Source organism: Haemaphysalis longicornis, unplaced genomic scaffold, assembly GCF_048455015.1.
Source record: "Haemaphysalis longicornis isolate Haplotype H1 unplaced genomic scaffold, Haemaphysalis longicornis Haplotype H1 scaffold_10, whole genome shotgun sequence".
In the NCBI taxonomy this organism is placed as follows: Eukaryota; Metazoa; Arthropoda; class Arachnida; order Ixodida; family Ixodidae; genus Haemaphysalis; species Haemaphysalis longicornis.
Genome location: NW_027526204.1, coordinates 133,630,305 through 133,655,423, shown reverse-complemented (window position 1 = coordinate 133,655,423; position 25,119 = coordinate 133,630,305). Strand labels below are relative to the sequence as shown.

The 25,119-nt window shown below is 47.6% G+C and overlaps 1 protein-coding gene and 1 long non-coding RNA gene across 9 annotated transcripts in view; one reads left to right on the top strand and one right to left on the bottom strand.

Annotated features, from left to right (window-relative positions):
* LOC144159361 (adenosylhomocysteinase-like 1) overlaps window positions 1-25,119 on the bottom strand; it is a 267,623-nt gene that overhangs the window by 78,146 nt on the left and 164,358 nt on the right. The window contains exons 1-2 of one of the 8 annotated variants that reach the window (XM_077690789.1): window positions 18,956-19,112; window positions 16,942-17,087 (exon numbers count right to left, since the gene is read on the bottom strand). The exons of 6 other annotated variants lie outside the window; for them this stretch is intronic. In XM_077690789.1, coding sequence (XP_077546915.1) covers window positions 16,942-17,010 — 69 coding nt within the window. In that variant the 5' untranslated portion in view covers window positions 17,011-17,087; window positions 18,956-19,112. Of the gene's footprint in view, window positions 1-16,941; window positions 17,088-18,955; window positions 19,113-24,229; window positions 24,763-25,119 lie in introns of those variants that run through there. One more of the 8 variants, XM_077690791.1, reaches the window with a different exon arrangement.
* Window positions 19,884-25,119, top strand: part of LOC144159364 (uncharacterized) — a 149,421-nt gene continuing 144,185 nt past the window's right edge. The window contains exon 1 of the long non-coding RNA XR_013320282.1: window positions 19,884-20,589. This is a non-coding gene — a long non-coding RNA (uncharacterized LOC144159364). The remainder of the gene's footprint in view (window positions 20,590-25,119) is intronic.

The window sequence follows — 25,119 nt, the reverse complement described above, 5'->3', positions numbered from 1 at the left end:
GTTTAAAAGAAAGCAAAACATTCGCTGCCGCCAATGTAAACAGCAGCGACGAAACAAATACGTTTAGGTTTCTCTTTAACAGGAGTGCTCGCTTCAAACTTATTCGACTCCCTCGACGAGAACTTTAATTAAGGTTACGTTCCGGAGCTGAATGTGACATTCGAGTGCTGAACTTTCTAATGTTGAACCACAGCGCAAGCGACAAGACACAGGACAAAGCAAGAGGACCCACGAGATTATTCGTGGGTTCTCTTGCCATCATCCTGCGTCTCTCCGCTTGCGCTGTGGTTCAACATGCATCACCAACTCTTCCAGGTTTTCCCGTTGCTGAACTTTCTAATGTTTCGTACAGCGAACGAGCTTTACATAGACGGTGTAATCATGAACTAGGACATCTCTTTCATCATACCCTCCTTCTTCCTTCTAGACATTAGCGCTTTCTTTCAGGTAACGAAGCCATCCTCTCTCACTCTTCGGTGTCCTGTGCAAGGGATTGAACACTCGTTTGAGGTCCTCATTACTGAGCGAATGATTAACCGTCGTTTCCGCTGATGAGTTAGCGATTGGAGATTTCCACCTTCCAATAAATTTGTCGCAACAGACGAGGCGACTAGGTCGCGCTTTAGACTTCGAATTATGCGGGGACGAAAGCGCTGTTTCGTTAAAAAGTAGGCTGCAAAAAGAGAAAACTTCTTGAGGACGGTACGCCTCAAAGTATGAAGTTAGACCAAACGTTAGGAAAACTTCAAGTTGTGCGTTACGATACGCCGAGCAAGGTCTCATTAATTATACGTCGAGCGCTTACCGCCAGACAACGTTACACCTTAAAGCGTTACGTTAGCCCTAACGTCAAATAAACATCACTCTGTGCCTTACGACATACCAAGCAACGTCATACACCGAGCTGCACCGGTTGACGACGTTACACATTCAAAGCGTGACGTTAGGCTGAACATTTTCTCATGAAATTGCGCCTCACGGCCAGCAACCTCACACTCATTATACGTCGAGTTGCTTGACGACGGTAGACTTCAAAGCATGACGCTAGGCCTAACGTCGGGCCGTAGCACACCCTAGTCGCACCCTCCGGCCCTCCACTGCGCATCAACCTTTGCGCAAGCGAACTATGAAGTGGAAAATACGGGAGGCTTGAGACACGGTCATGCCGGTTTCACAGACGGGCCGCTTACGCCTGCAGGTAAAACACACACAAAAAATGGCGGTTTCTCTCTGCTTTGAGGAGAATGTCGCGGTAACATTAATTTACTGCTAGGTGTCTCACTTATTATAGGTCTTACTATGACGAAAACACCTTTATTACGAACGAAATCGGCACACAAATGTATGTAGCGATAATGAAATTCGGCTTATTGCTAGAACACAGAGTGTACACAGTTCAACTTCGCAAGGAACTGTACATACAAGCTACGACGTGTGAAGAGAAGCATTAAACATTGCACGCGAGAAAAAAATTCCCAAAGCGCGGCGTTGTTGGGATCAGGCGTCGTGGGCATGGTTTTCGCGGACTAACATCGCCATCGCTTCGTACGCTGTCGACCCCCATTAGCTCGCGTCACTGGACCGCTCTCTCGCTCGCGTCACTGGACCGCTCTCTCTAGTGGTTGATTTCCGCCATAATGTCCCAACGATTGCAAGAAGAACTCTTATGTTTCGTTAAAAAGTCTTTGACGACCTTGCGCGAAAATATTTTCGCCGGAACAGACACAGTTCCGCAATTAAGTTGCACGAGAAAATAATATTAAAAGGACCCTACGATATTAGACTGCGTACATTGCGCAAGGAAACATGACTTCTTAACAATACATTTGTGTATACTGGTGAAGCCGATTTTAAAGAGGGTCCGCTTTACCACATTTCAAGAATAATGGGGTCCCCGCTATTAAAGGGACTTAAAGCTTTCAAATTTTCGTATAAAACCGCCATAATGCCACTGGAAAATGCCTCCCCACCAATGCGTCCGCGTACATTATGACGGCGATTTTATATGGCCCATGTGTATAGCAGAGCTGCTGCAAATAATGCTTATGCTTTATCCCACAGTACCCACAATTCGAGCGCCTGAAAAAAAAAAAAAAAAAAAAACAATATTCCGGTATACCTCGTGGAAGAGAACAGGGAAAATTGCATACCCATTTATGAAAATTTTACAATTTGCTAAAGGCCGCAGGAAAGCTGCAAGGAAGGAGTAATGACCATTTATTCCGAGAGATAAACCGGAAATGGTTGAGCCGTTTGCTTCCGTGGGCGGCGTCCAAACATGAAAAAAGCATTACAGCGCTTTTGCATGGCCTTCCGAATTCTGGCGCCATTAATATCGCGGTGAAAAAGTTTTGCAGAAAGAGTTACAGCCCCGCCAGCGGCTAGGAATGCGACCGAAATGGAACAGAGCAACTCGAAGAAGAACGCCGCGCCTTGAAGCGCTTGAGAAGTTGACACGCGAGAAACCAGCGCAGCCTTTTACGCCGTTACCGAAGCGCAAAGAGGAACACACAGCTTGTGTAGGAGCAGTGCCACAGTGGCGGCGCCAGCCATACGTTTTCCCAGACACAGATTAATGGTAACAGGAACTGGACGGCGGAGACGCGCGCGATACTGGCGCGGGGCTGCTGCTGCAGCAGCTTGCACGCGTTGCGACACCACCGAGCTACAGCCGCGTATCTACCCCTTCCATTCCCTCCTCTCTGCGCATGCGCTACTTACTGGCTCTGTGTGCCTCAGCTTTATTCCTTGTTGTTTCGCTGTATATTAGGGGCGAAGCGTTTTAGGGGCTCGGGCTGTTGGCGTCTCCTGTCGTCGTCGTAAGCGTCGTCTCACGCCATCACGGTACTAAAACACCGGGACACTCGTTTACGCCTCGCTTCGTGCTTGAAAGACACGAGACCTTTACAGCAAAGCTGTATACTTTTATCCCCAACGGTTTCATCTCCGTGGACAAAAACGCCAAGGCGCCAAGAACACACCTGCATACTGCTTGCTTCGCCTCTCCCCAGGTTTCACGTTAGTGTAGATGGCCCGGGATTTTTCGTACTAAGAGGAATAACAATGATGGGTTACCAACTCTCCCTATACTGGACTCTGCTTATTAAGACGAAAGCTTCGGGTGTTTTATCAAACGCGAAAAGAGGCCGTGGCCGTAGTTGTCGTCGTCGACGTCAGCACGAATGGTAACAAAATGGCCGCCGCAGGAGGCAAGTGCTCTATATCCACAAAGCTAACTCTGCGCCGCGCCAGAACCGTACAAGAAGTAGCCTCATGAGTGTTCGTGGCAAGTGTACGTGGCGGCGCGTACGTAGAACGGGTGAACGCGGAGGAGAGATCTAACTAGGGGAAGCTGCGGGAATTGAAACCTGTCTGACTGTCGCAGTAATTCGCCCCAAAAGCGAAGAAAGGGACGCAAACACGATGCAGAAGTGGAAAAAATATTTCGCTAAGCATTGGCCTTCGAATCACGGAAGCAGACTTCAGTGCCAGGGGAATTTTTGTTTACCGGCCTACTCCGCGCAAGAGAGCTACGCTCACGGCTTATTCAAAAACAGGCTCGTAAATCAGCAAGCAAGCGAACTTCACAGCAGAGAAAAACAAACATTGCATCGATGGCCACAGCCAGCAACTTTCGTAATCAGTGATATCCTGCAACTATGCGGGCTTTAAGACTCTGTACTTTACAACATGAGCAAGGAAAGGGTTCGCACGAGGAGGGAAGCTCGTATAAACGTTATTACTACCCTTTCCTTTTTCTCCCCGTATATTGTTTTTTATTAGTATTGCGAGCATAGGGAAGTTATTGCCGGACATTATGCCCGTACGCATCATCGCCATCATCATTTGGAGTGTGGAGACACCAAGGGGTGTTTTTCCCAGTTAGTCATATATCCGTGCACCCATCGCCATTATCATCTGTAAATGATCATCACCACCATCCCCTCGCTTCGACTGCGGACGAAGGCCCGGGCTCGGCGACCGAATAAAGGTCTTCTTGCGAAACGCCGTCTCTCAGTATTATTATTAAAGCAGCGAACATTTTGCACCCCACGTAGTTGCCTTCTTGGCCGAGGATGCTTCTTTCTCTCGAAGCAGCGGCCGTCCTCTGTTTGTTTACCCGCGCAGCTGTCTCGCGATATGACGAGTGCCCAGACGGTGAACGCGCGGGTAACAAAAGAAGAAAACACGTGCATTTCAACGCTGCTGCTTCTGTTATTGTTGGGGCCAGAACGCCTTACTCGTATTTGAACTTGACCAGAACGCAGTCCCAGTGCGTTTGTTTTTCATCGGAACGGCGTAGAAACGCTGCCACTTCTCAGTGCATTCATTCGTATAGTTTGCTAAAGTTAACTAGTCACATGAGACCCACGCGCCATTGCCTTTTTTGCCTTAAGCGGGGAAGTTCAACCCGTAACGAAAACACTGTCACTTGTGAACAAAGAAAAAAGAGAGACTTCCCGCTCTCCGCATTCCATCTTTTGTTACGAAGTGAACTAGCCAGTCTCCTTCGTATGTTACCATGAACATCAGCCTTCGAGGAATAAAACTCCAAGCTGTACTTCCTTCAAAACTTTTTGTCCTGATCTAAAGAAACACGGGTAAAAAAATGAAGGAAGCTCATAACGCGTAAGACCTGAAGGTGGCGAACCTGTACGCAACCTTCACTCCCATTACGAAGGTTGAAGTCCACGATTGCAGCCGATTTGCTTCTTCTTCGCTGCCGCAACGGCGTTTACTCCATCGTTGTTACTATAAATGTGACCTTCTTTCATTTTTTTCCGAAGTGATGATCATTGGAGATCACCTTGGAGGGGCATACGCTATGACATGTCTTACTCGTTCCGAGCAAGCGTTTTGAATTATCGAGTTTCAGTAAAGGTTTCGAATTATTGAGTTTCTGTGTGCATACAGCGTCATGAAAAAGTCAACACTCAAAAGCACGCTAGAAATGCTAACCCGCTCCCAATTACACCGCAGCCCGCCACTGCGGCGCACCTTACATCCAAGGCGTACAAAGCATAAACGCCCCCCCCCCCCCCCCCCCCGAAAAAAAAAAAAAAACTGCAAAGAAACTTTCCTTTGCTGTACTTGTAAAGCGGAGTTACTGTAGCCGAGTTTTATTGCAAAATACGCAGCCATCCGACAGCTTCCGTCGACGTTACAGTGTAATACGTTTTCCCTTATCTGCCGTCTTTTGGGCACTGGGGCAGCGCTCGAACAGCCCACGGTGGGAGAACAAACGAGGGAGATACTGCCGAGAAAGAAGCGGCGACTCAAAGCCGAGGCGCCAGTAATAACAAAAGACCTCCTCGCTGCCGATAAAGTGTAAAATAAAGAGGAAAGTCTAATGGGCCACTTTTCCCCGATACTAAACATTCTTCCCCCTTGGCTCCCAAGCAGGTAATGTTCCTGCTGGGAGCCGTAAAGTCCTTCGTCCTTACACAATCGGAGTTCGCTGGGAAAAAAAAAAAAAAAAAAAAGAACATGGTATAAAGGAAAGAGGAAAAACTGTTCTGTGCTCTATTACGGACCTTGGTGCGTGGTCGATGATAACCTCGGTCGGTCTCGTGTCGGGGCGAACACTGGGGCCGAGTAGGACGAAGAAAGAAGAAACTTAAAGGGACCCTGCAACACTTTTTTAAACTTTTTTCGAATTCCTAAATGCTTGCAGAACGTAGTCAACCAACACATCCAGTTTTAAAGTTAGGGGGTCATAAAAACCCCAGCCAAAAACTACTGCACTATGCCCATCAGATAACTTGGAAACCTGCTCAAAAGATTCTTTCTTTCGAAGTCTTCGCGTTCTCTGAGCGCTCGGATGACGTCATTGCAGCCACGTAGCGGCTATTGGCCCCTTCCTTTCTGTTGCAGCAATTAACGCATAGCCTAGCCACTTCAGAAAAAAAGAAAAAAAGATAGAAAAAAAAAACAAAGAAAAGCAGAAACGGAGGGCGGGTAGTTCTGCTGCGACCAGCAAATCACGCAGTGCCGCTCCGTGCTGTCGACAACTATAGCTTTGAAAATCATTCCAGACGCAAGAGAAAGAGCGAAAGCGTTTCCCCCGTTCATGTGCAATAGCTTAAGGGGTCCTCATTGAGCACAGGGGGTTTGTGGGCTAAGTCGAAGACGTTAACGCGAAGACCGAAGTCGACAACCGCTGCGCGAGGCGGCGTTTGGCCGGCCGTAACAGGGCATACCTTTAATTTAGCCGTGCATAGTTATCAAAACAGTTTTTAAGCTCCCACATGAGCCAGACTAAAGCTTTCGCGTTTCGCTACTTTTCTTAGGAGGAACGAATTCCCTTCTGAGTGTACGAATAGGTGCGGTCGGTCGTAAGCTACCACGGTTGTATATCAATATTCTGAAAGTAGACTTACTCCGAGGCCTCACTGAGCAACATACGATCTAAACTGGTACTGCCGTTGGGCTCAGGCAGGATAAATGGCACGTCTGGGCTCAAATCTCCCGCTTCCCTAGCTTCCCAGCTCCCATGGATGAATACGGCGAGTCTGCGGCTCCATGGTGGAGTTCACCTGTTTCACTGAATAACGTAGCGGAGTACACAGCCGTCCTGGCAAGACGACAATGTATATACCACATTTTCACTAGTCTAACGCGCCCCCAACTGTAACGCGCAAGTAAGTTTACTTATGAAAATGAGAAAAATAATTTGATGCCGATTCTACCGTGAAGATGTAAAACACATAATAACACCACGTACTTGGCAGAAGACATTTCATTTGAAGCACGTAAGTGTGGAAGCAAACACTCATTGTGCTTCATAAACTTGCTTATCCAGCTCCTGCTGGCATTAAAACTAAAGCGGGCAACATTGACGGTTGGTTCCGACTTTGGGCCAGATTGTAACGCGCACGCAAATTTTGAGGCCACTTTTGGCGAAAGAAGGTGCGCGTTAAAATCGTGCAAATACGGTATATCGAGTGATGCACTAACCGTAACGTCAGATAACGCCGCCTTACATCTAGCGTCCAATATCAAACATATTCTCTTCTAACCTCGTCCAAATTAATAATCATTAACGACAGTACATTGCGTACAAGACAAAGCCCGCCTCTAAAACGCGACCGTTAGCAGATCGGGCAGAAGTTGCGAAAAAGCCGTAAGGGCAGAACAAGATATCCGGCCAAGACAAGACAGGCAGAACATTCCGCAGTTCATCGCACGAGGCACTAAAAGAAAAGACGAACGCTTCTAGTTTTCGAAACGACCTCTTGATGTCGGACGACAAAATAACGTCTCGGTCTCCACCGTTACCGTAGCGCCAAAGACTACGGCTCCCCACTGAACATCACCGAAGGGTGGAACGAGACGTAATTAATACGCAAGGTCTCGCCGTTTACTACGGACAAAGCGAGCAACGATCTCCGGCGAACGTGGCGAGCTGCGGCCGATCGCAGGAGCCAAGGCACGCACGAGTGTACAATAAGCGATCTGCGGGAAGAAGTCGTTGTGGGGCAATGAGTGCGCGACGCTTATCATTTTTCTTGCCCGCTTGGCCGACTTCACCGGAGAAGACGGCCACTTCCCCGGTCGGCGTCGGCGGCAAGGCTCGTAGATTACTTTCTCTGGTTTGAGAAAGTTCACATTCTTTCTCGCACCGGCCATTTTCTCGGTCTCTGTCGGGAGATGACGCCGCGAGGGGGAAACGCGTAGGGATGAAGATGGGGGATGATGCGAGCGGGATGCGAAGCAATGCAATTTCGTAAGCGCAGGAGAAATGTTTTCCCTTTTATAGATGTGGTACTGAAGCGCTGAAAAAGCGCAGCACAAGTCGCACTACTGCAAGACCAATCACTGTACTTTCTCGTAGACTTTAATATTTAGCTGGGCTCCAGCAAATGAACGAGTGCAATTTAAAAGGGTTGTCCGTCGGCACGTGCGTCATGGTGACAGCCGTAATGACACGAAATCGCCTTGTCGTAGCGAAAAGCCAAAGATTGGAATGACCTTCCCTGCTCCATTGTTTCAACCACCTGCCCATCAAACTTCATAGCAAATGTCAGTAGTCACCTGTGTTCATAAACTAATGCATTCAAATGTGTTTTTTTTTTGTATATCCACCCCTTATGTAATACCCCCCAGTGGGATCCTTAAAGAAATAAAAATGAAATGAAATGAGAAAGCCGTCGACTTCGGCATGGATAGCATATTTGTGTGCATGTGTGTCTGTATGTGCGTGTGTGTGTGTGTGTGTGTGTGTGTGTGTGTGTGTGTGTGTGTGTGTGTGTGTGTGTGTGTGTGTGTGTGTGCGTGTGTGCGCGTGTGTGTGCTTGTGTGTGCGTGTGTGTGCGTGCGCGCGTGTTAGAATACTACAAAGCAAAAACACCGGCTGAGGCTATCATTTTGAACTCTTGATACGACTCCTAAAACTGCCTTGATAAGGCAAGAAAAAAGAGTTGATTGACAAATTGAGTCGTTTTGCAACCGGAACGTTTCCAAAAACACTAACTGTAACGGTTTTATACTACCTTTCCCATCGCTATGCAGTTTTATAGATAGCAGACAAAGTCCCAGGTATAGTGCATGCGTTGCTTACGTAGTACCCCGCACTTATGTACGGGCGTATGGACGACATCGCGGTCGTATAATGTCACTGAACTTCGGCGTTAGCCTCTGTCGCAATCAACGTTGCCAACGTTATGTAGACACTACCCAACGTGCACACGGGTATTGATATAGCTTATTAGGTCTTCGCGACCGTCAGTCGAACGTCCCAACCCCGCAATTTCTGTTTTCATCACAGACTACACTCATTCGGAGAAACTCAAATATCTGCTTCTCGGAACTTATTACGAAAACAAGCTCCAAAAAAAAACTCCACGATGCTCGGGTCTCCGTAATCAGACAAGCCGCGGTCGTTCTGGATAAGCCATGGTTGACCGTTAAATTGCTATACTGTTTATTTTGTTCGCACCGCTGGCACACTGCTTTAGGGCGCGCTTGCAAAACATCCTCCATCCATCGAAGCAGGCAATCCTGCATAAAAATGAGTTCCCACGGAACGCCTTATAGTAAACACGCTCTAGCGATGTTCTTTATTCTTGGCACGGTGGGGAAGCAAATCGTGCTCACATAAATAACCCAAACGAGGTGGAAAAAAAGACAATGCACGCCCAAAGTGAAGGTACTGGGGAAAGTAGAGGATATATGAACAGAGAAACAAAAAAAAATACGGTGCGCCAAACTGCCACGAATTCCACGCACGGCGAGGTTTATATAAGGAACCCGGGGAGCAAATCGTGGGTAAGGCCATATGCGCTGCTATATTAGAGGCTTTACGAAACACGCCAGATATGTCTACGGGTGTTGTATCTCCGTCACGCCTGCGCCCCCCACACGAACACAAAAAGAGGATGATATAAATTCCCCTGACGTACAGGAGCGCGGTAGTTTGCTTCAAACGCTAACCGGTTTGCTTGTTATATATGCCCCCCCTTCCCAGCCTCCCATTTTGTCCCGCTTTTCCTGCGCTTAGTAATTGGATCAGCGCCAGGCCCGGCAACAAATATTGGCGGGATAGGAAGAGGAGAACGAGAGCATGCGGTTCGTGCATATCTTTGGATGGGAAGTGCACGCAGCTGCGTAGTCCGCATGCAAGACTTCTTTCGGGCAGCTTACGATAAAGCCGCTGGGCGCGGGAACATCGTTTCCGCTCGGCATGCGACGACGAAGCGCGGGAGCCGGAAGTTGAATAGAAAGCGCCCTTAAACGATCTCCCTCCCTGCCTCTCCTAACATACACTGTAAGCATTCGTTATAGCTAAATCGCTTCTGAGAGAAGTTATATGGTTCTAAGTGCCGTCGGTGCGTTGAGAAATATTATTCCCGCTTTTAACGAATTATCGATTATAACGAAGTCAGTTTCCTTTCCCAAGGAGTTCGTTATAACGACGGTTTGTTGTGTTATATATGCGTACCATTACATCTTGAATACAACGGTAAGGCTTTATTACAACGACGAAACGTAGATCGCTGACGAAGTCAAAAAAGCCGTTTGATGTGTTGGTGTTCCTAAAGGTACCTTGTTCACAATCTGTTTGAACAAAAAAGCATTATTACAACGGTGAAACGTAGGTCGCTCACCAAGTCAAAAAAGCAGTTTGACGTTTCGGTACCCCTACGGGCACCTTATTCACTATCTTCTTCACACAGATTGTGAACAAGGCACCTTTAGGAGCAATAAAACGTCAAACGGCTTTTTTGACATGGTCAGCAATCTACGTTTCATCTTTGTTAATAATCATTTACCGACCAGGCGGTATTCCGTCAAACACTGGACTATGCCAACAGTAAGGCTGTTTTACCAATATGACGGAACGAGTCCTCCCTATCACGATGATCTAATGCCGCGTTCACGCTATTGAGAGAGGAGGCATATCGTCAGTTATATACGTACAAAAAAAGAAAGCGCCGTTTTGCGTGATTTCCTAGGCCCATAAATCAGACGACGTCAGTGTTTAAAACGTTGTCGGAACTGCCGCAACGTTTACAAACTTGGCATAAGCAGTACGTCGCATCGAAGCGAACGCAACAGACTTGCAATAACTCCTATTTGTCGGCAGCAAATTGCGTTTTCCCTTTTTCTCCGCCGCCGAATCTGACTAATCTCCAAAGAAATATTCGGCCTTCCTCAGAAGCCTCTTCTTGGCGCCCGTTCTGCTGCTGGTGTGGTCTATTTCCTATTTACGTTAGACATCCGTACATCTCGCGACGTATTTATTGCCAACCCGCCTTCTGAAGTAGCCGCAAGCAAACTGTTGCTGACAGCTGCTCTTATCAAGCCTCACTGCTTATAGCAGAAAACAGGCAACGAAGAGAAAGGCTAAGCACAGAATGAAGTTGGCGCATATGTAGTGTCAGGGCGTTCAAAGTTATTCGCGTAAGAATAAACAACCAGGTTTGTGAAAAGCGCCTACAAACGACTTATACGCTTGAGCATAACGTTCCTCTTACAAAAAAGGGATTTATTTATTTATTTATTTATTTATTTATTTATTGTAGGGTTTAACGCGCCGACGCAACGCAGGCGATGAGGCGCTCCGGATTAATTTTGACCACCTCGGGATCTTTAACGTGCGCCTAAATCTCGCACACATGTGCGTTTTTGCTTTCCGCCTCCATCAGAAAAGCGGCCGCCGCGGCCGGAAATCGAACCCGCGTCCTTGTGCTCAGTAGTACGACGCCATAGCCACTGAGCCACCGCGGCGGGTTAAGAGAGAGAGAGAGAGAGAGAGAGAGAGAGAGAGAGAGAGAGAGAGAGAGAGAGAGAGAGAGAGAGAGAGAGAGAGAGAGAGAGAGAGAGAGAGAGAGAGAGAGAGAGAGAGAGAGAAAGAGAGAAAGAGAGAGAGAGAAAGAGAGAGAGAGAGAGAGAGATAGAGAGAGAGAGAGAGAGAGAGAGAGAGAGAGAGAGAGAGAGAGAGAGAGAGAGAGAGAGAGAGAGAGAGAGAGAGAGAGAGAGAGAGAGAGAGATGTAACACCGAAGATACCAACAACGTACAATATACAGCTAAAATTACAGGGCTACAAATACTTCGAAAACACAAATTAAATGTTCCTAAGCATTTAGGACGCTAAGGATACGACCGTCAACTACACTGGCGGACGTTTTAAAAATCGGCACCGTATCAGCTGCTCACTGCAAGACTTCATGAGAGCTTATCCACCTATGGGCAGCCCGTATAGTGCACGGCTCTGATCAACCAGGATTGCCGCGACCACGGCGCGGGAAAACACACTAAAAATAATAACAGAGAAACGTAATTCTCTATGCTGGACGTACAGCCTGCACCGATTCATTTGCCGGATGCCATTACAACCGCTGTTACGTAAAACGAAACGGACCCTTCGCACTGAAAGACATGATGACGTCGCTCGCCTCGTCCAAAGAAGGAACTGATAGCATCCCCGCTTTTGTAACCCGCTGTCGGAATAGGACTGATGCTAAATACGCCCACACCACCCACCCATTCACTGCAGGTATGGATTTGTACCGAGGGCGTAAACTGACACGCAGACCCTTTACAGCACGTTCCTCGCGGAAATGGAGGCGGGAACCAATGTGCTGCACGTTCCTGGAATGCAGAAACCAATTCTTCCAGGGGCGAAAGTCTTGCAACAGCGTGCACCTCATTTTCTAGCGACCTATCACCCGCGTCAGTGACGAACCTGATATATCCTCTGTCGGCAGGCGCAACGTACCTCGTGCACGGCTTACGCAACGTAAGTCACAATCAGCAACAGCAAAATATACCCTAAACCTGGCACAACGGAGAACGGAGAAAAACTCGCAAGACGACATCCAATAAGATGAGGCAGGTCAGATGCAATTTTGCCTCGCGGGCATGCATCTCTCGCGCCACGAGCGGTTGGCTCCCCGTCGCTCTCTCTCTCTGTATCTAGCGTCTACGAACGTATCCCTGCGCTTTAGAATAGCGGCTAGCGTACGCTAACGCTACGGCGGCGGGTTGCCGGGACCCGATTGCGCATGCACGAGCGGGAGGGCGAGGAGGTCGCCCCCCAGGGGAACGAATGCGCGGGCTCGGCGAGGCATGGGCGACCATCCCGCGGAACGAATGCGCAACTTCCCAGTCGGGTCCGGGTACCCGCTGCCGTTAGTGTAGCGTACGCTAGCAGCTATGCAAAAAAACTATCAAGCGGAGAGATCCGTGCGTATCTCTATGCACGTAAGTATGGAGATACGTACCTCTAGAACGTATAGAGAACATATCTGTATATACTTATAGAGAAGCATCTACCTTTCCATACGCACGCACGTACATGTATGTATGTATGTATACATGTAAGCATGCATGTAAGCATGCATGCATGTATGTATGTATGTATGTAAGTATGTATGTATGTATGCATGTATGCATGTATGTACGTACGTAGAAGAGTTGGCAGTCAAGAAAACCTAGGAAAGCAAAGGGGATGATTTCGTAGGTCATTGAAACAGATAAAGAATTCCACGACCTCCAGAATACCGGTCTGGTGCGATTTCGGATCCCACCATGCGTGGGTTCGGATCCCACCGGGAGGGCATTTTTTCTCCACTTTCTTTCTTTCCAAATTCTTTATCTGTTTCAATGACCTACCAAAGCCTCCCCTTTGCTTTCCGAGGTTTTCTTGACTGCCAACTCTTATTTCTGTGTTATTTTCAATGAGCTCCTCATTTCCTATTCTGATTCGCTGTATGTATACATGCATGCATGCATGCATGCATGCATGTATGTATGTATGTATGTATGTATGTATGTATGTATGTATGTATGTATGTATGTATGTATGTATGTATGTATGTATGTATGTATGCATGTATGCATGCATGCATGTATGTATGTATGTATGCATGCATGTGTGTATGTATGTATGTATGTATGTATGTATGTATGTATGTATGTATGTATGTATGTATGTATGTATGTATGTATGTATGTATGTATGCATGTATGCATGTATGTATGTATGTACGTACGTATGTTCGTTCGTACGTATATTCGTACGTATGTGTTTCAATGCAGAGACTGGCAGAAGAACATACCACAATCGCGTTACACGCGAGAGCCAACCCGACCACACTTCCTCGAAGCGATTGCGTGCAACGTCGGTGAGAACTGGACTCCGACTCGACAGGCCCCGGCCTCCGGTAGACATGCCAGGCGGGGAAGCATCGTTCATCCGGACAGGAAAAGACGCCACCGCAAATCCGCCGCACACGAGGCACGCACTGTGACGCGCGCGTTGCATGCCGTCCTTCGTCCCTCGACGTTTCCCCGGCATGAATAATAAGACGACTTCATCCACCACCCGTCCCTCACGTGGACATGTTTCCCTTTCCATCGAAGAGAGCGCGGGAAACGGCGACGCCTCGCCGCTTGCTTGTACCCCCTCGCACGAATACAGACTACCTAGCGTGAGCTGTACACGGACAAGCGACAACCACGGGCGTGAATATAGACCACATCTATAACTGCCTCTCCACTGCTTGTGTGTCACGGACGAGTGAAGACAAGGATAAACACCGGTTAGACAAAAGAAAGCCCTACCATCGACCGTGTCGATATTAGGAGGCCCGTCGGTTGATGTAAAAACCGAGGCTTGAGGGGGAAAACACAGCGTCGGAATATGGGGATCGAAGTGAGGCCTGCCATGCCAGACGCTAGGCCGGGATAACGCGGTAGCAGTCGGTCACAAGGCCTTCTTATCGAGCTGGTGTTGTCTCGTTTTGGGGGTAACCAGAGGCACAGAGGATGGGGACGGCAGCAACCCAGATGCTTCGACCTAGGAATGGAGGGGTGGAATCGACTGAATATGTCAGTGGTTGGGATGCCAGCGGTTATCGTCGTTCGCAAAAGCGAAATCGCTCGCACGTCGATGTTTCGGCGGATGTTTGGGATTCCCGGATAATCTAAATTATTTCGCGGCACTCCACCTAAGGTGCACGTTATTGCCCAAGTGTAGCTTGGGCGCGTAAAACCCGCCAAATTTGATACTAAAAAATAAAAAATAAAGGCAAGAGTTTTCCCTTCTGTGACGTTTAAGCAAAACCTTTGAATTGTATTTAATATATACAAACTTGCACATTTTTTCGTTGCTTATCTCTCTGTTAAGCCACCGTCCATGGCGAAAATGCAAACTAATAAACGCTAGACTTGTTTATCTCAATTTTAATTAGCCAGTTTAGGGCATGGGTACCCCATAAATTCTCAGTATTCCCGCGTGAGCAGCCGCGACCCCTTCTGACTCAACTCACCACCAACAAGGCAGTCCCGTTTAGCGCGTGGATGCTGCATTTACAAGCTGATATCCATCAGTATTGTGGGGCCAATCCCAAGAGACTAAGTTCTAACAAGCGCCTCCTTTGACATCATTACGATTGACGCGAAAATCAACAAGTCAATTCACAAGAGCAGAAAAAAAAATTAAAAAAAAAAGCCACGCGACAATCGAGCTCGAAGCTGCTGACGGATGCCACTGCCACTGCTGCTGCCGCTTTTGCCCATTCAGTTGACTGCTGCAACAAAGCACCGTACATGCCAAACCGTTCTTCCTACCGTACGTTAATGCGCGTACTTGCTTTCTTTTTTTTTATTTTATTCGAGCGTTCGCGCAGCCGATGCGGCGCCGGTCCTTCCGAGCACTTGGCGCAGCTGCCGAGAGGAAACACGGCAGCTGCGCTGACCGCGCAGCCGTGCAAGCAAGCACGCAGCCACTACTGCCTCGAATCGGGGGGGAAGTGTACCCTCGATTCTCTCTCTTTTTAACCGTTAGACTTGCGTAGTCTGGCTGCAGAGTCAGGACAATTCGAGTCTGCGACCTGCTTTGGGTGCGCGTGAGCTCAGCAAGGTTACAAAACGCAGCCTCAAAGAGGAGGTTCGATCGACTTTACGCTACGATGAGTATTCGGGCTTATAAAGAATCCTTACAACGAAATCAGCGAACGTGAAATCAGGCGTCCTAACTACGCTGGGGGAGATTGTTATCTGCGCTTAAAATCTACTACGCATACTCGTATGGGCATTGAGCGGAAGACACTGCCCACCTAATAACTATTCGATTTCCTCGATTTTATTTTTATTGGGTTGTGAGGACAATCGAATTTCTAAACGTTTAAGTCAGACTAATCCCAAGTAGTACCGGATACAAAAGAGAAGCTCTTAGTAGCAATATACGCAATATGCATAAATGGTTAATCAGCTATAAAAGTGCGTGTTTGATCGTTCACTTTGAGGGACCATAGTAGGCCTGACTTTGATACGCGGATAAACAGGTAACATTTCACTATTCAAGCCGAATGGCAGACCGGAGATATTATGCTGAGCTGTAGGTGTAAATAAGTACGTGATGCACTGCTTTGGAAAGCCATGCCCGTTGCAAAGTAAAAAGAATCAGGAAGTACTAAAAATGGCCTTTCCGCAAAGCACATTTTTTAACATTCCTCTCGAGTATTATAGAAACAAAAAAAAATGGCCGCACGCGAGGAAGGTATAGATTCTGCAGTGCATTACAACAAGATACATGACTGAGTAAATTTTAGTTATAATTATCTCATTTTATCCTCATTAAAATCTTTGAACTACTCGCGGCGCCACTCACCTTATGATTGCTTAATCCTGCACTGTTTATATCAAATAATGCTTATATTTTTTTTTATTTCCTATGAATACGTTACAACTAAACTTTACTGCATAATATCTGCGTTTCCTCCCCGCAGTTTCGACATGAGCCGCATCGCGATTTTTTTTAAATCTAAAAATTCTGCTACGAGCACCAAGACATATCGACGTTTTGATGGGCGGGTTCCGGCTGGGAGTTAAAACCATCAGATTTCTCCAAAGAAATGTCCTGTTCGGAATGCAGGTCACGAAGAAAAATGTTAATAGCGGTATTTACAGAAAAGGGGGGAAAATGCGGCCAAGCGGGTGTTAAAGGAAACGGCGGGAGCCGACTCTGAGGCCGAATAAACGTAAGCCTAACCAATAATACATCACACTAGTACACTAATAACGTTTTCCTTTCTAATACTTGATCACTTGAACTGAATATGCGCATGCTCACCGCGGCAGAAAAAGATTAAACGCCGACCAAATATATAAAAAAAGTGAGCAGGAAGTGCACCAGAAACATGATTCGAGTAAGTAATGCGCACGTGTGCGGCCTAAACGTAAAAAAAAAAAAGATCATATGAGAGCGAATTTGAGCCGCTGCAATACACACCTTTTCACTCGCTATGGTTCAATTTTTCTTCTTTTTTTTTTTGTCTCTATCATTTCTGTCGATACCTTCCTTCCCGCTTTTATACACTATTAGCGCGAGAGAGCTAATTTTGATCCCCATTTTGCACTTTTCCACCTTTCCTGCCTACCTTCCTTTCTGCTTTTTTTTTTTTTTTCGCTTGTATTAGCGCGGAAGGGCTCACCACAGCTGAGCAGACAGCCTCTACGGCTTCCAAATCGCAGATGGAGCTTCGTCGGCGTTGGTACGGCATCGTGGCGCTCGGGGGGCCTCACGCGGCCTCGCCGGAGGTAGAAACCAGACGACGATGCGGGGATGGGACACGGCTGCCTGCGCCGCGGTTACGTCAAAACTCGTGCCGCCAAATTTGAAGTTCACCATTTTTACATCTTCAATCGCGCCCACCAAGCAGACAAAGCACATTGCGCGGTCGTCCCAACACCATTTTTTTTTCTTTTTTTAATTTTATTTCTATCGCTCAAAGACCAATGCTTTTATTCCAGTATAGAAAGGAATAAACGTGGTGCCTTTGATGGAAGGGTTTCCTGTTTGAGGCGTTGGCGGACAAAAGATGTTTACCGCGTGTTCCCACTCACCCAAGCGAAGCTTTTTTTTTTTTCCTTCATTTTAGGCGACATTAAGCCGCGGAGTTGGATCAAAACATGCCGATTTCGGTTTTGAATGAGACACAGAAGGGAATTTGAAAACGTGTTTTTCACGGCTGAGCTGCGTAGTTGAAACGCGGGTAATATTTCACTTCACTATTTATCGAAAGTTTAGTAGGGCTTTCACTGGTTTGTAAACGCCGGTAGCGGACAAAAAAAACCCCGCAAACTCACGCGATGACGTCACAGTGTTTTGCAGACACTTTCGTCTGGCCGATGGCTCTTCGCTTGTCCACACACAGTTTGCATGTAAAGAAAAACCTCGCTAAAACGAAATCGCTTCATTATAATTCTCTCTTAACTCGCTTAACCTGGCCATAAAAAGTGGTGAATTTATACCGTATAGACTGTGGTCCTAATTTTAAAGTTACCGTACAAAGCAGGCATAAGTAAGCTAACCTTAGTTCGTAACCGGTGGTAGTTGCTCCTTGTTCTTCACTGGATTATTAATCTTATTTTAGTCATTTCCACGTTTATATAGTTTACTTTTTGTGTGTCATTGTTAAACCCTCCGTACTACCTTTGATTGATTCATTCATTTTTTGATTGATTGATTGATTGATTGATTGATTGATTGATTGATTGATTGATTGATTGATTGATTGATTGATTGCGGTAATATTATACGAAGTGTGTCTTAACGAAATATAGGCCAGTGCATCGGCGTTGTTCATTTCGTTTAAGCGCTGATATTAACGGCAGGTTAAAATAATATTTTTTTTTCGTAACAGGTGCTGGCTGTAATACGCTACATTTTCCAATCAATTTTTTCTCCCCAAGCATTCCCCTCTACAGCCTTGACGTTTACTTCGCCGTACTGCTTTGAAACCTCAGGACTTCGCAGAGGTAGACATACATTTCCTTCACGTAAATTTCGATTGCTGCTATCACATTACAACGGAATGCGTGGTATCTATCCTGTTTTCTTCCCGCAGAGCCAATAAGCACAAGCACTTAATCCCCCCTTCCAACCCCCGCCCCACTGAGAGCCACTGGTTGGCAAGGGAAAAATTAGTTATTATATAACGGGAATTCGCACAACTGTTGCATTCCATGGCACTCGTGTGAATCCGCATTCTAGAATAACTACCTCCCCCTTTCTTGCCAAAACTACGGTAATAACTAGCCAAAGTGGCAGGCAATTCATTACGCTGACTTTGAAGTTTCAGCATAGATTACACGATTAAAAAAAAACAGTTTAAAACGAAGAAAAAGCGAAACTTGATCGGATCTCCAAAGCGTTTCTTAAAATGGCAGCCTTTAGAGACTCATTATTTGCACTTTGTGAAGCACAACTTCGAAAGCATCTCTAAGATACGGTCGAAAGCACTTATATACGTTGACAAATGTGAAAACTCCACAATTCAACGACTCTCTCGAAGTGCGCAAGCTAAGTGAGCGAACACTGAACGCGACGATAGTTCCCGAGATGCTCGGCGAAAATCTAAAATGTCCCCGCGCAATGTGCTTCACTGCTTCGATGTGGCGCGACAAAGGCAGAAAAATAGAGCACGGAGTGCTCCAAAGACAAACCTTTTCTCTTCCTTCAAGAACAGTTCCTCTGTACTCGAAAATTCGTTCCCGGGCCACCCCAACACACAAAGGATTCCTTCGAAGAGTGCCTATTTGTCAGAAAAACCGGCGCGAAGACACATACACACACCACCACTGTGCCTATACTTTGAGAGCGCTGATAAAGAAACCAATGCAGCTACTAAGTCCGCGGAGGAATCGACTGATCTGACGTCTGGCAAGACGCGCGAGTAGGAAAAAAAAGTTGTTTTTTGGCTTGAATTCAACGACGAGACTTTAGTTCTTGTCCTCTTCTTTTCACCGATAGAGAAGAGGACGACAGGAGAACACCGACGTCTGAAGGGTGAGCGGGCAAAGATCTACGAGCAAGAAACACGTCTCCGAGTTAAAGACAATGGCTTGGACCCGAGCAGTCTGCCTCGGTCGCTCTGTTACGCTTACGACTCCTGCTTCCCTTTGGCCGTGTTTCATTTTTGTTTTACGTTTGAATCACTTTTCTTTCGGTCCCGAAGCACCTGAGAGACTCCAGAGACATATGCCAAGTTCGCTCGACTCTTTCACAACCAAGTTACGTCGAACGAGAGGGCCTTCACGGTAGAACAACGTCACAAAAAAGCTGCCCGTCAAAAGGGGGTAATGCAACCAGGCGACACTTACTTGAGCTACTGCAGGATTTCAGAAACAATAAAAAAAGTCAGTTCCCCGGCTTTGCCAACGGCCCGACGAGCGCGCCAATTATCGACGAAAAAAACACCCTCCTTGGCGACGCGAGCCTCGTCGTATACGGGCTCACGCGACACACAGCCCGCCGGGCACGCGCACGCAAGAGCCTTCAAATGAGGCCACCTGCCGCGCGAACAAACTGAATAAACTGAATAAACGGGCCACCTCTGCCAAAAGGCGCACACAAAGGGAGAAAACGAAAGTCGGAGAACTTCAAGTCAGAATTGATGGATTGAAAAGAAGAACGGGGCGGTGGAAGGGAAGGCAGGGACCGTACGACGTTTGTTCCGTTACGGATCGGGACAAGGTCTTTCGACGCTCAAGTGCACAGCTGATGACTTCGGGAAAGAAGTACATGGCCCATCAACCTCATACTACCCTACAGAGTCGTATCGAAAGCACCCTACGAATAGTAAGCAATGCCAGTGATGCAGGGAGCACTCCGACTGCACTACGACTGCGCCGCCATGCCAAGACTCCGATTCGAGAACGGGAAACAACAAAACCAAGGGAGGAATTCCTTTGCACTTGGCGCGCACTGCATCGGAGGTTCCCTTTGTCTTAGCGAGACGAGAAGACGCCAGGCAGTGCTGGCGCACGGAAGCGGCAGATACGCCGACGCTGCCGGTCGACTTCTCGGCGCTCTGAACGCACAAGGAAAGAGACAGTGTGTAGGTGTTCGCGATGTGCGCGTGTGTGTCCGAACTGGCGCTGCGGCGATGTACGAGGAGTCGCGCAGCGCGTATACACTGCACCTGTGCCGCGCCGTACTGTTGGAAAGAAGCGCTGCTCCACGACGAAGTTCGCATCAGTGCACCGAAACCACCATCACGTGCGCGGACTTTTTTTTTTTTCGACTGGAAGAAGAAGCGCCGGCCGTGTCCCGACGAGCTCGAGCAGATGCAGCAGATGTAAGTCGGGGCGTGAAGAAATTCCTCGCGGCCCGAAAAATTATTTCCGGAATTTGTTATAATGCATGCGCGCCCTCAAACGTACTAGGTGTGTTTCCGCAAATGGAGTCAGTACGACTAACCAGCTGCCACAATAACAACGCAGTTTACTACTTACGTTTCGCCCGGTGGACTTGTCTACTTGATGAAGGCAAGTCTACCTGCCGAAACGTTAGCAGTAAACTGCGTTATTTTAACTCATGTGTGTCGACCTTGTTGCTGAACTATATATATATATATATATATATATATATATATATATATAAAGCAAGCGGGAAGGCAGACGAATTTCGTTATAAACGGCATTATATTAAAAGAGGATAGTCCTCACAGTGCGTTTTGAACCACGGAAAACACTAATTACACAATGATCGACATTCAGCATTGCGCTATAAGGAATGTTTACTTGGCGCGCGTGTATATATATATACATAAATAGCCACCGTTTGCCCAGCAGCATACGGTTACACATGTTGCCCAAAGCGCTGGAACCAGTTGTTCTCATACACGCCTTGCATAGACCGCCGACGGCATCGGTGAAAGGCGCACTTTTGTCGCCACTGGCTTAGGAGAAGTTTTCCCTCCGACACTTCACTTAAAAGAAACGGACAACCGATTTTTGTCGAGTACATTTTCTCTGCCCCAAATGAAAGGGCGTCACTTAAAGGAACTCAACCCGAAATAGTTTTGCTCGCAGCGTCCTAGAACTTTTGAAATCGGAATTTTTATATCTACCAACTGTACGTGTCCCGCCAAAAGTAATGCAGACTACCCTGACGATGAGCCTTGCAGCAACATACTTTTAACTGCGCGTAGAACAAAAAATACTACGTGTCGCCACATTTCAGACTTCAGAAATTTCAGTGCAAAATTACAATTACTTCCGCCTGTTTATTTAAAATTCCTCACCTCAGTATATAAAACCCTGGCTTTCATATAAGCTAGACGACACTGTTTCCACAAAAACCGGCTGTCTCTTCTTTTAACAAGCAAATAAGGTTGGGTATACTTCCATCCGCAATGTGTGTTTGCATATTTGAGTAGGATGACTATCGTTATTTAAAAAAATCGTTCTATGCGGAATTTAGGTTGTTTGGATGCCGCTGTTTGGATTTCTTCTAAACTCCGCCGGGGTCTTCGCTCCTTGGCGATTTGCTCAAACTATACGCACCTCTCCGACCCTGCCACAGCTTGGTACGTGGTTTCTTTTTTATTTATCCCGCTCCAGCGCTGTACACCGAGCAATTTTGAAGTCGGCTTCACTGCTTGACGTCGCTGCATTGCGAGAAGACATTCTTCAGGTGATATATAAGCTGCCATGTATGAAACTATGAACGCTCCACGGCCTCTCATTATTTGCGCTTTTAATGCGCCCAGCGAAAAATGTGGTACTCAAGCGTTACAGATGGACAGTCGTGTCTGTTCGTCGAGTCTGCGTAGAAATAATTTTCACGCATATAAAACACCACGGCGTTCGAAGAATCAGAGCGCAACCGCATACACACCGTTAAAAGCGACGTCGAGAAATAGGGAACGACTTAGACTTGGCGCTTTCACAGCCTGAAGTGGACACACGGAAAGTCCCCGGCAGGGTTGAGAACAGCAGCTACAACAAAGCAAAATAGAGGAAGCGCACACTAACGCGTAAGACTTGAAGGTATACACGGTCGCCGCAACCTTGGCCAATCTCTTTCACTGGTAATGCTTGGCTTGACAAACGTGCTCCGGGGACGCTGGGGGGTCCTGTGAGGCACGCATACACGAGCGCTAGCCATTTTCGTGGTTTTCTTAACTGCCAGGCGGTCGCCGCGAAGCCCGCGCTCACGTGCGCGCTCTGGGCAATTTCTTGGTATTTTTAACTGCGGACACAAAAAATCGCTGTTAAAAGTGACACGCCGACGTGTATCAAGGGCGCGGCTTTCTGAAGGAAGCGGAAGCCACGGTCGCGTTCAACGTGACACGAGATGTGGGTGGGCGTGCCGCACGTCTCAATTCTTGAATGATCGCGACAACAATCGGTCGTCACTGCGTCTTCCTGTTCAAGGGGCCATGAAAACAACACACAACCTAGTTCTTTTGAAAGAACCCGCTTTCAGTAACTCCCTCAGCTACATTCCAGCCGCAAAATACATTGTTTTTTTTTTTAAGCCGAAAAAGAAAACGCGACAAATATATTACGAGCTTTCAAATTTCGCGCCACAGTGACGTCATACGGGAAGAGTGACGTAATAAGGGCCAGTCCTAACAACACAGTTATAAGTGAGTCAACTGCACGTTAGCGTTCAAATGACACGATGAAGGGCAACTAAAGGCCCCACTACAATTGCCTAGTTATCTTTCCTCGCGGTAGCCTACGTCGGAGTTCGCAAATCGCACAAACAAATTTCGTGACGCCATGGAGAAATAGCCGGGAAGTGTCTGGGAGTCGTTGATGCTTCATGTGTGTTCTTTAATGCAGATTATTTCTTCGAAGTTCGCGATGAACTCGGTATCACTGTTATCAGGACTAAGGAATCTTTTTCTTTTAAAAGCAAATTTGTGTTTGTCTTCCCGGCCCCTCGTCTCTAATCGAGTTGGTGGTGCATCCGATGCCACCACTACCATTGCTGCTGCTGCTGCCGCTGCTGCGCTTCAAACCACAAATTAAGGCCGCAAAGGAGATTTCAGGGGGTAAGCGACCGCACGCCGTTGACGAGCCAGGGTCGTGCCAAAGCCAGCGTCTAAATGCCAGGCCGGATCATGAACTTTGCTCAATGACAACTTGACACCCACATCTGCTTTTTTTCCCGCAGCCAACAATGCCTCCACGAAATACCGAAACACTCGTGTCTTGTTTTGTTTTTTTAATACCGGAGGCTCATGTTTAACGGGGGTAGGTGCGAATGGCCGCTGAGAAAACGAGATTCTTATGCCGGCGTTATTTTAGTTCAGCAGGCATTGAGGACAATGCACACGTAAAAAAAGGCAGTGCCCTGATGACCTTGCGATCAAAGCAGCCCACTTCATTCGAAAGGCGCTCAAAGCGAAAGAAGCCGACCGATCTATGCGCCGACGCATGCATAGCGTGGATTACAGCGCACTGAATGCAACTATTTCGTTCTTTTTGGGGGGTATTGCTTAATTCATTTGTGTGCACTTGTACGCCGTTGAAGGAACGCACGTGTTTCCAATTCAAACCGATTGAAGCTTGCATGGAAGAGAAATACGCTAAAGCGCCAAATACCGCCGCATTGGTAAGACCGGGCAGTCTTTCGCTTTCAGCACGAGTCAATTAAGTGCGAAGATAACAATTTGTGACGTCACCTGTAGGCGTGACTGCTCCGATAACACAATGTATCGGAATTTTAGTATCGCTGGTGCTTTGATCGCAGGTGCGACAGCTTTCTAACAACGCCTTTATTCACACCAGAGGTGTCAGCTTCTAACGCCACCCCTCGTTTTCAGTCATATTCCTTGGCCATCTCACCACACGTTCATGCAGCAAAGCGAACTTTACATGGGCGTCAACACACTTTGAAAATGGCTACGTTGCACGGCATCGTTTTGAATGCGGCGACAAGGGGAAAAAAACACAAAGGATTGGTTTCAGGAAAAAGTTTACCTTGCTGGATAACTTATCCGGGGGGTCGCCGTTCATGACTGCTGGTAAATGACCCGGCACCGGCGACGATAAAAACGCGCACGGGATAACCCTTTCGCGTCACTTTCAGCCGGCGACGTTGGAAGTGACCACCACGGTTAAACGGTTGGTTAGCGATGTCGTAGACACGGTCAGTAAATCCGCCCGATCGACGACGAAAGCAGACAGAAAAGAGTATGTACACTTGAAGATTTTTCGACGCTCGCTGAAGAAGGCGATCGCGGGCTTGTGCAGCGGACGACACGGAAGGGAAATAAGTTCGCGTTCACCAAACTCGCTGCAAGGGCACGCGCAATCTTCGTCCCTCGTGCGGGGTTTCAGTAGACGGTCCTAGGGCGAGCGCAGGCGGCGTCACGGGGCGAAAATTGGGCAACCAAAAGTGAAAAACAACATAAAACGCAGCAGACGCCGCTCTCGTCCGAGAGCGCAGTTCGAGGCACAACACAGCGGGACAGGCAGGGAGAACGCGTTTTGCCGGCAGCGTCCCGGCCGCCGCTCCCCCTTTCCACCGGCCGCCTCCTCGCCTTCGCCGAGCTTCCCTCCGCTACCGCGCCGGAAACGAGCAGCGCTGCGGGCGCGTTCGATTGTTCCGCTGCAGACGGCGCCACTGAACCGTGACGTCACATTTACCTCCCTTCCTCTCGCCTCCGCTGTTTTCTGCTGACTCCGCGCTGCCGGCCAAGCGTTCCGGCGATATTTTTAATTGTTTTCCTTGTTATTTTCAAGACCTTTCTAATTTCTTCGGCCTGGGAGCAGCTATTTTATCAGTGAGCTTTTTTTAGCGCCTACTGATTGGGCGCACCGGACAGGACGATCTAACTTCACATGTGCAGTACAGGCCAGAAAATGCG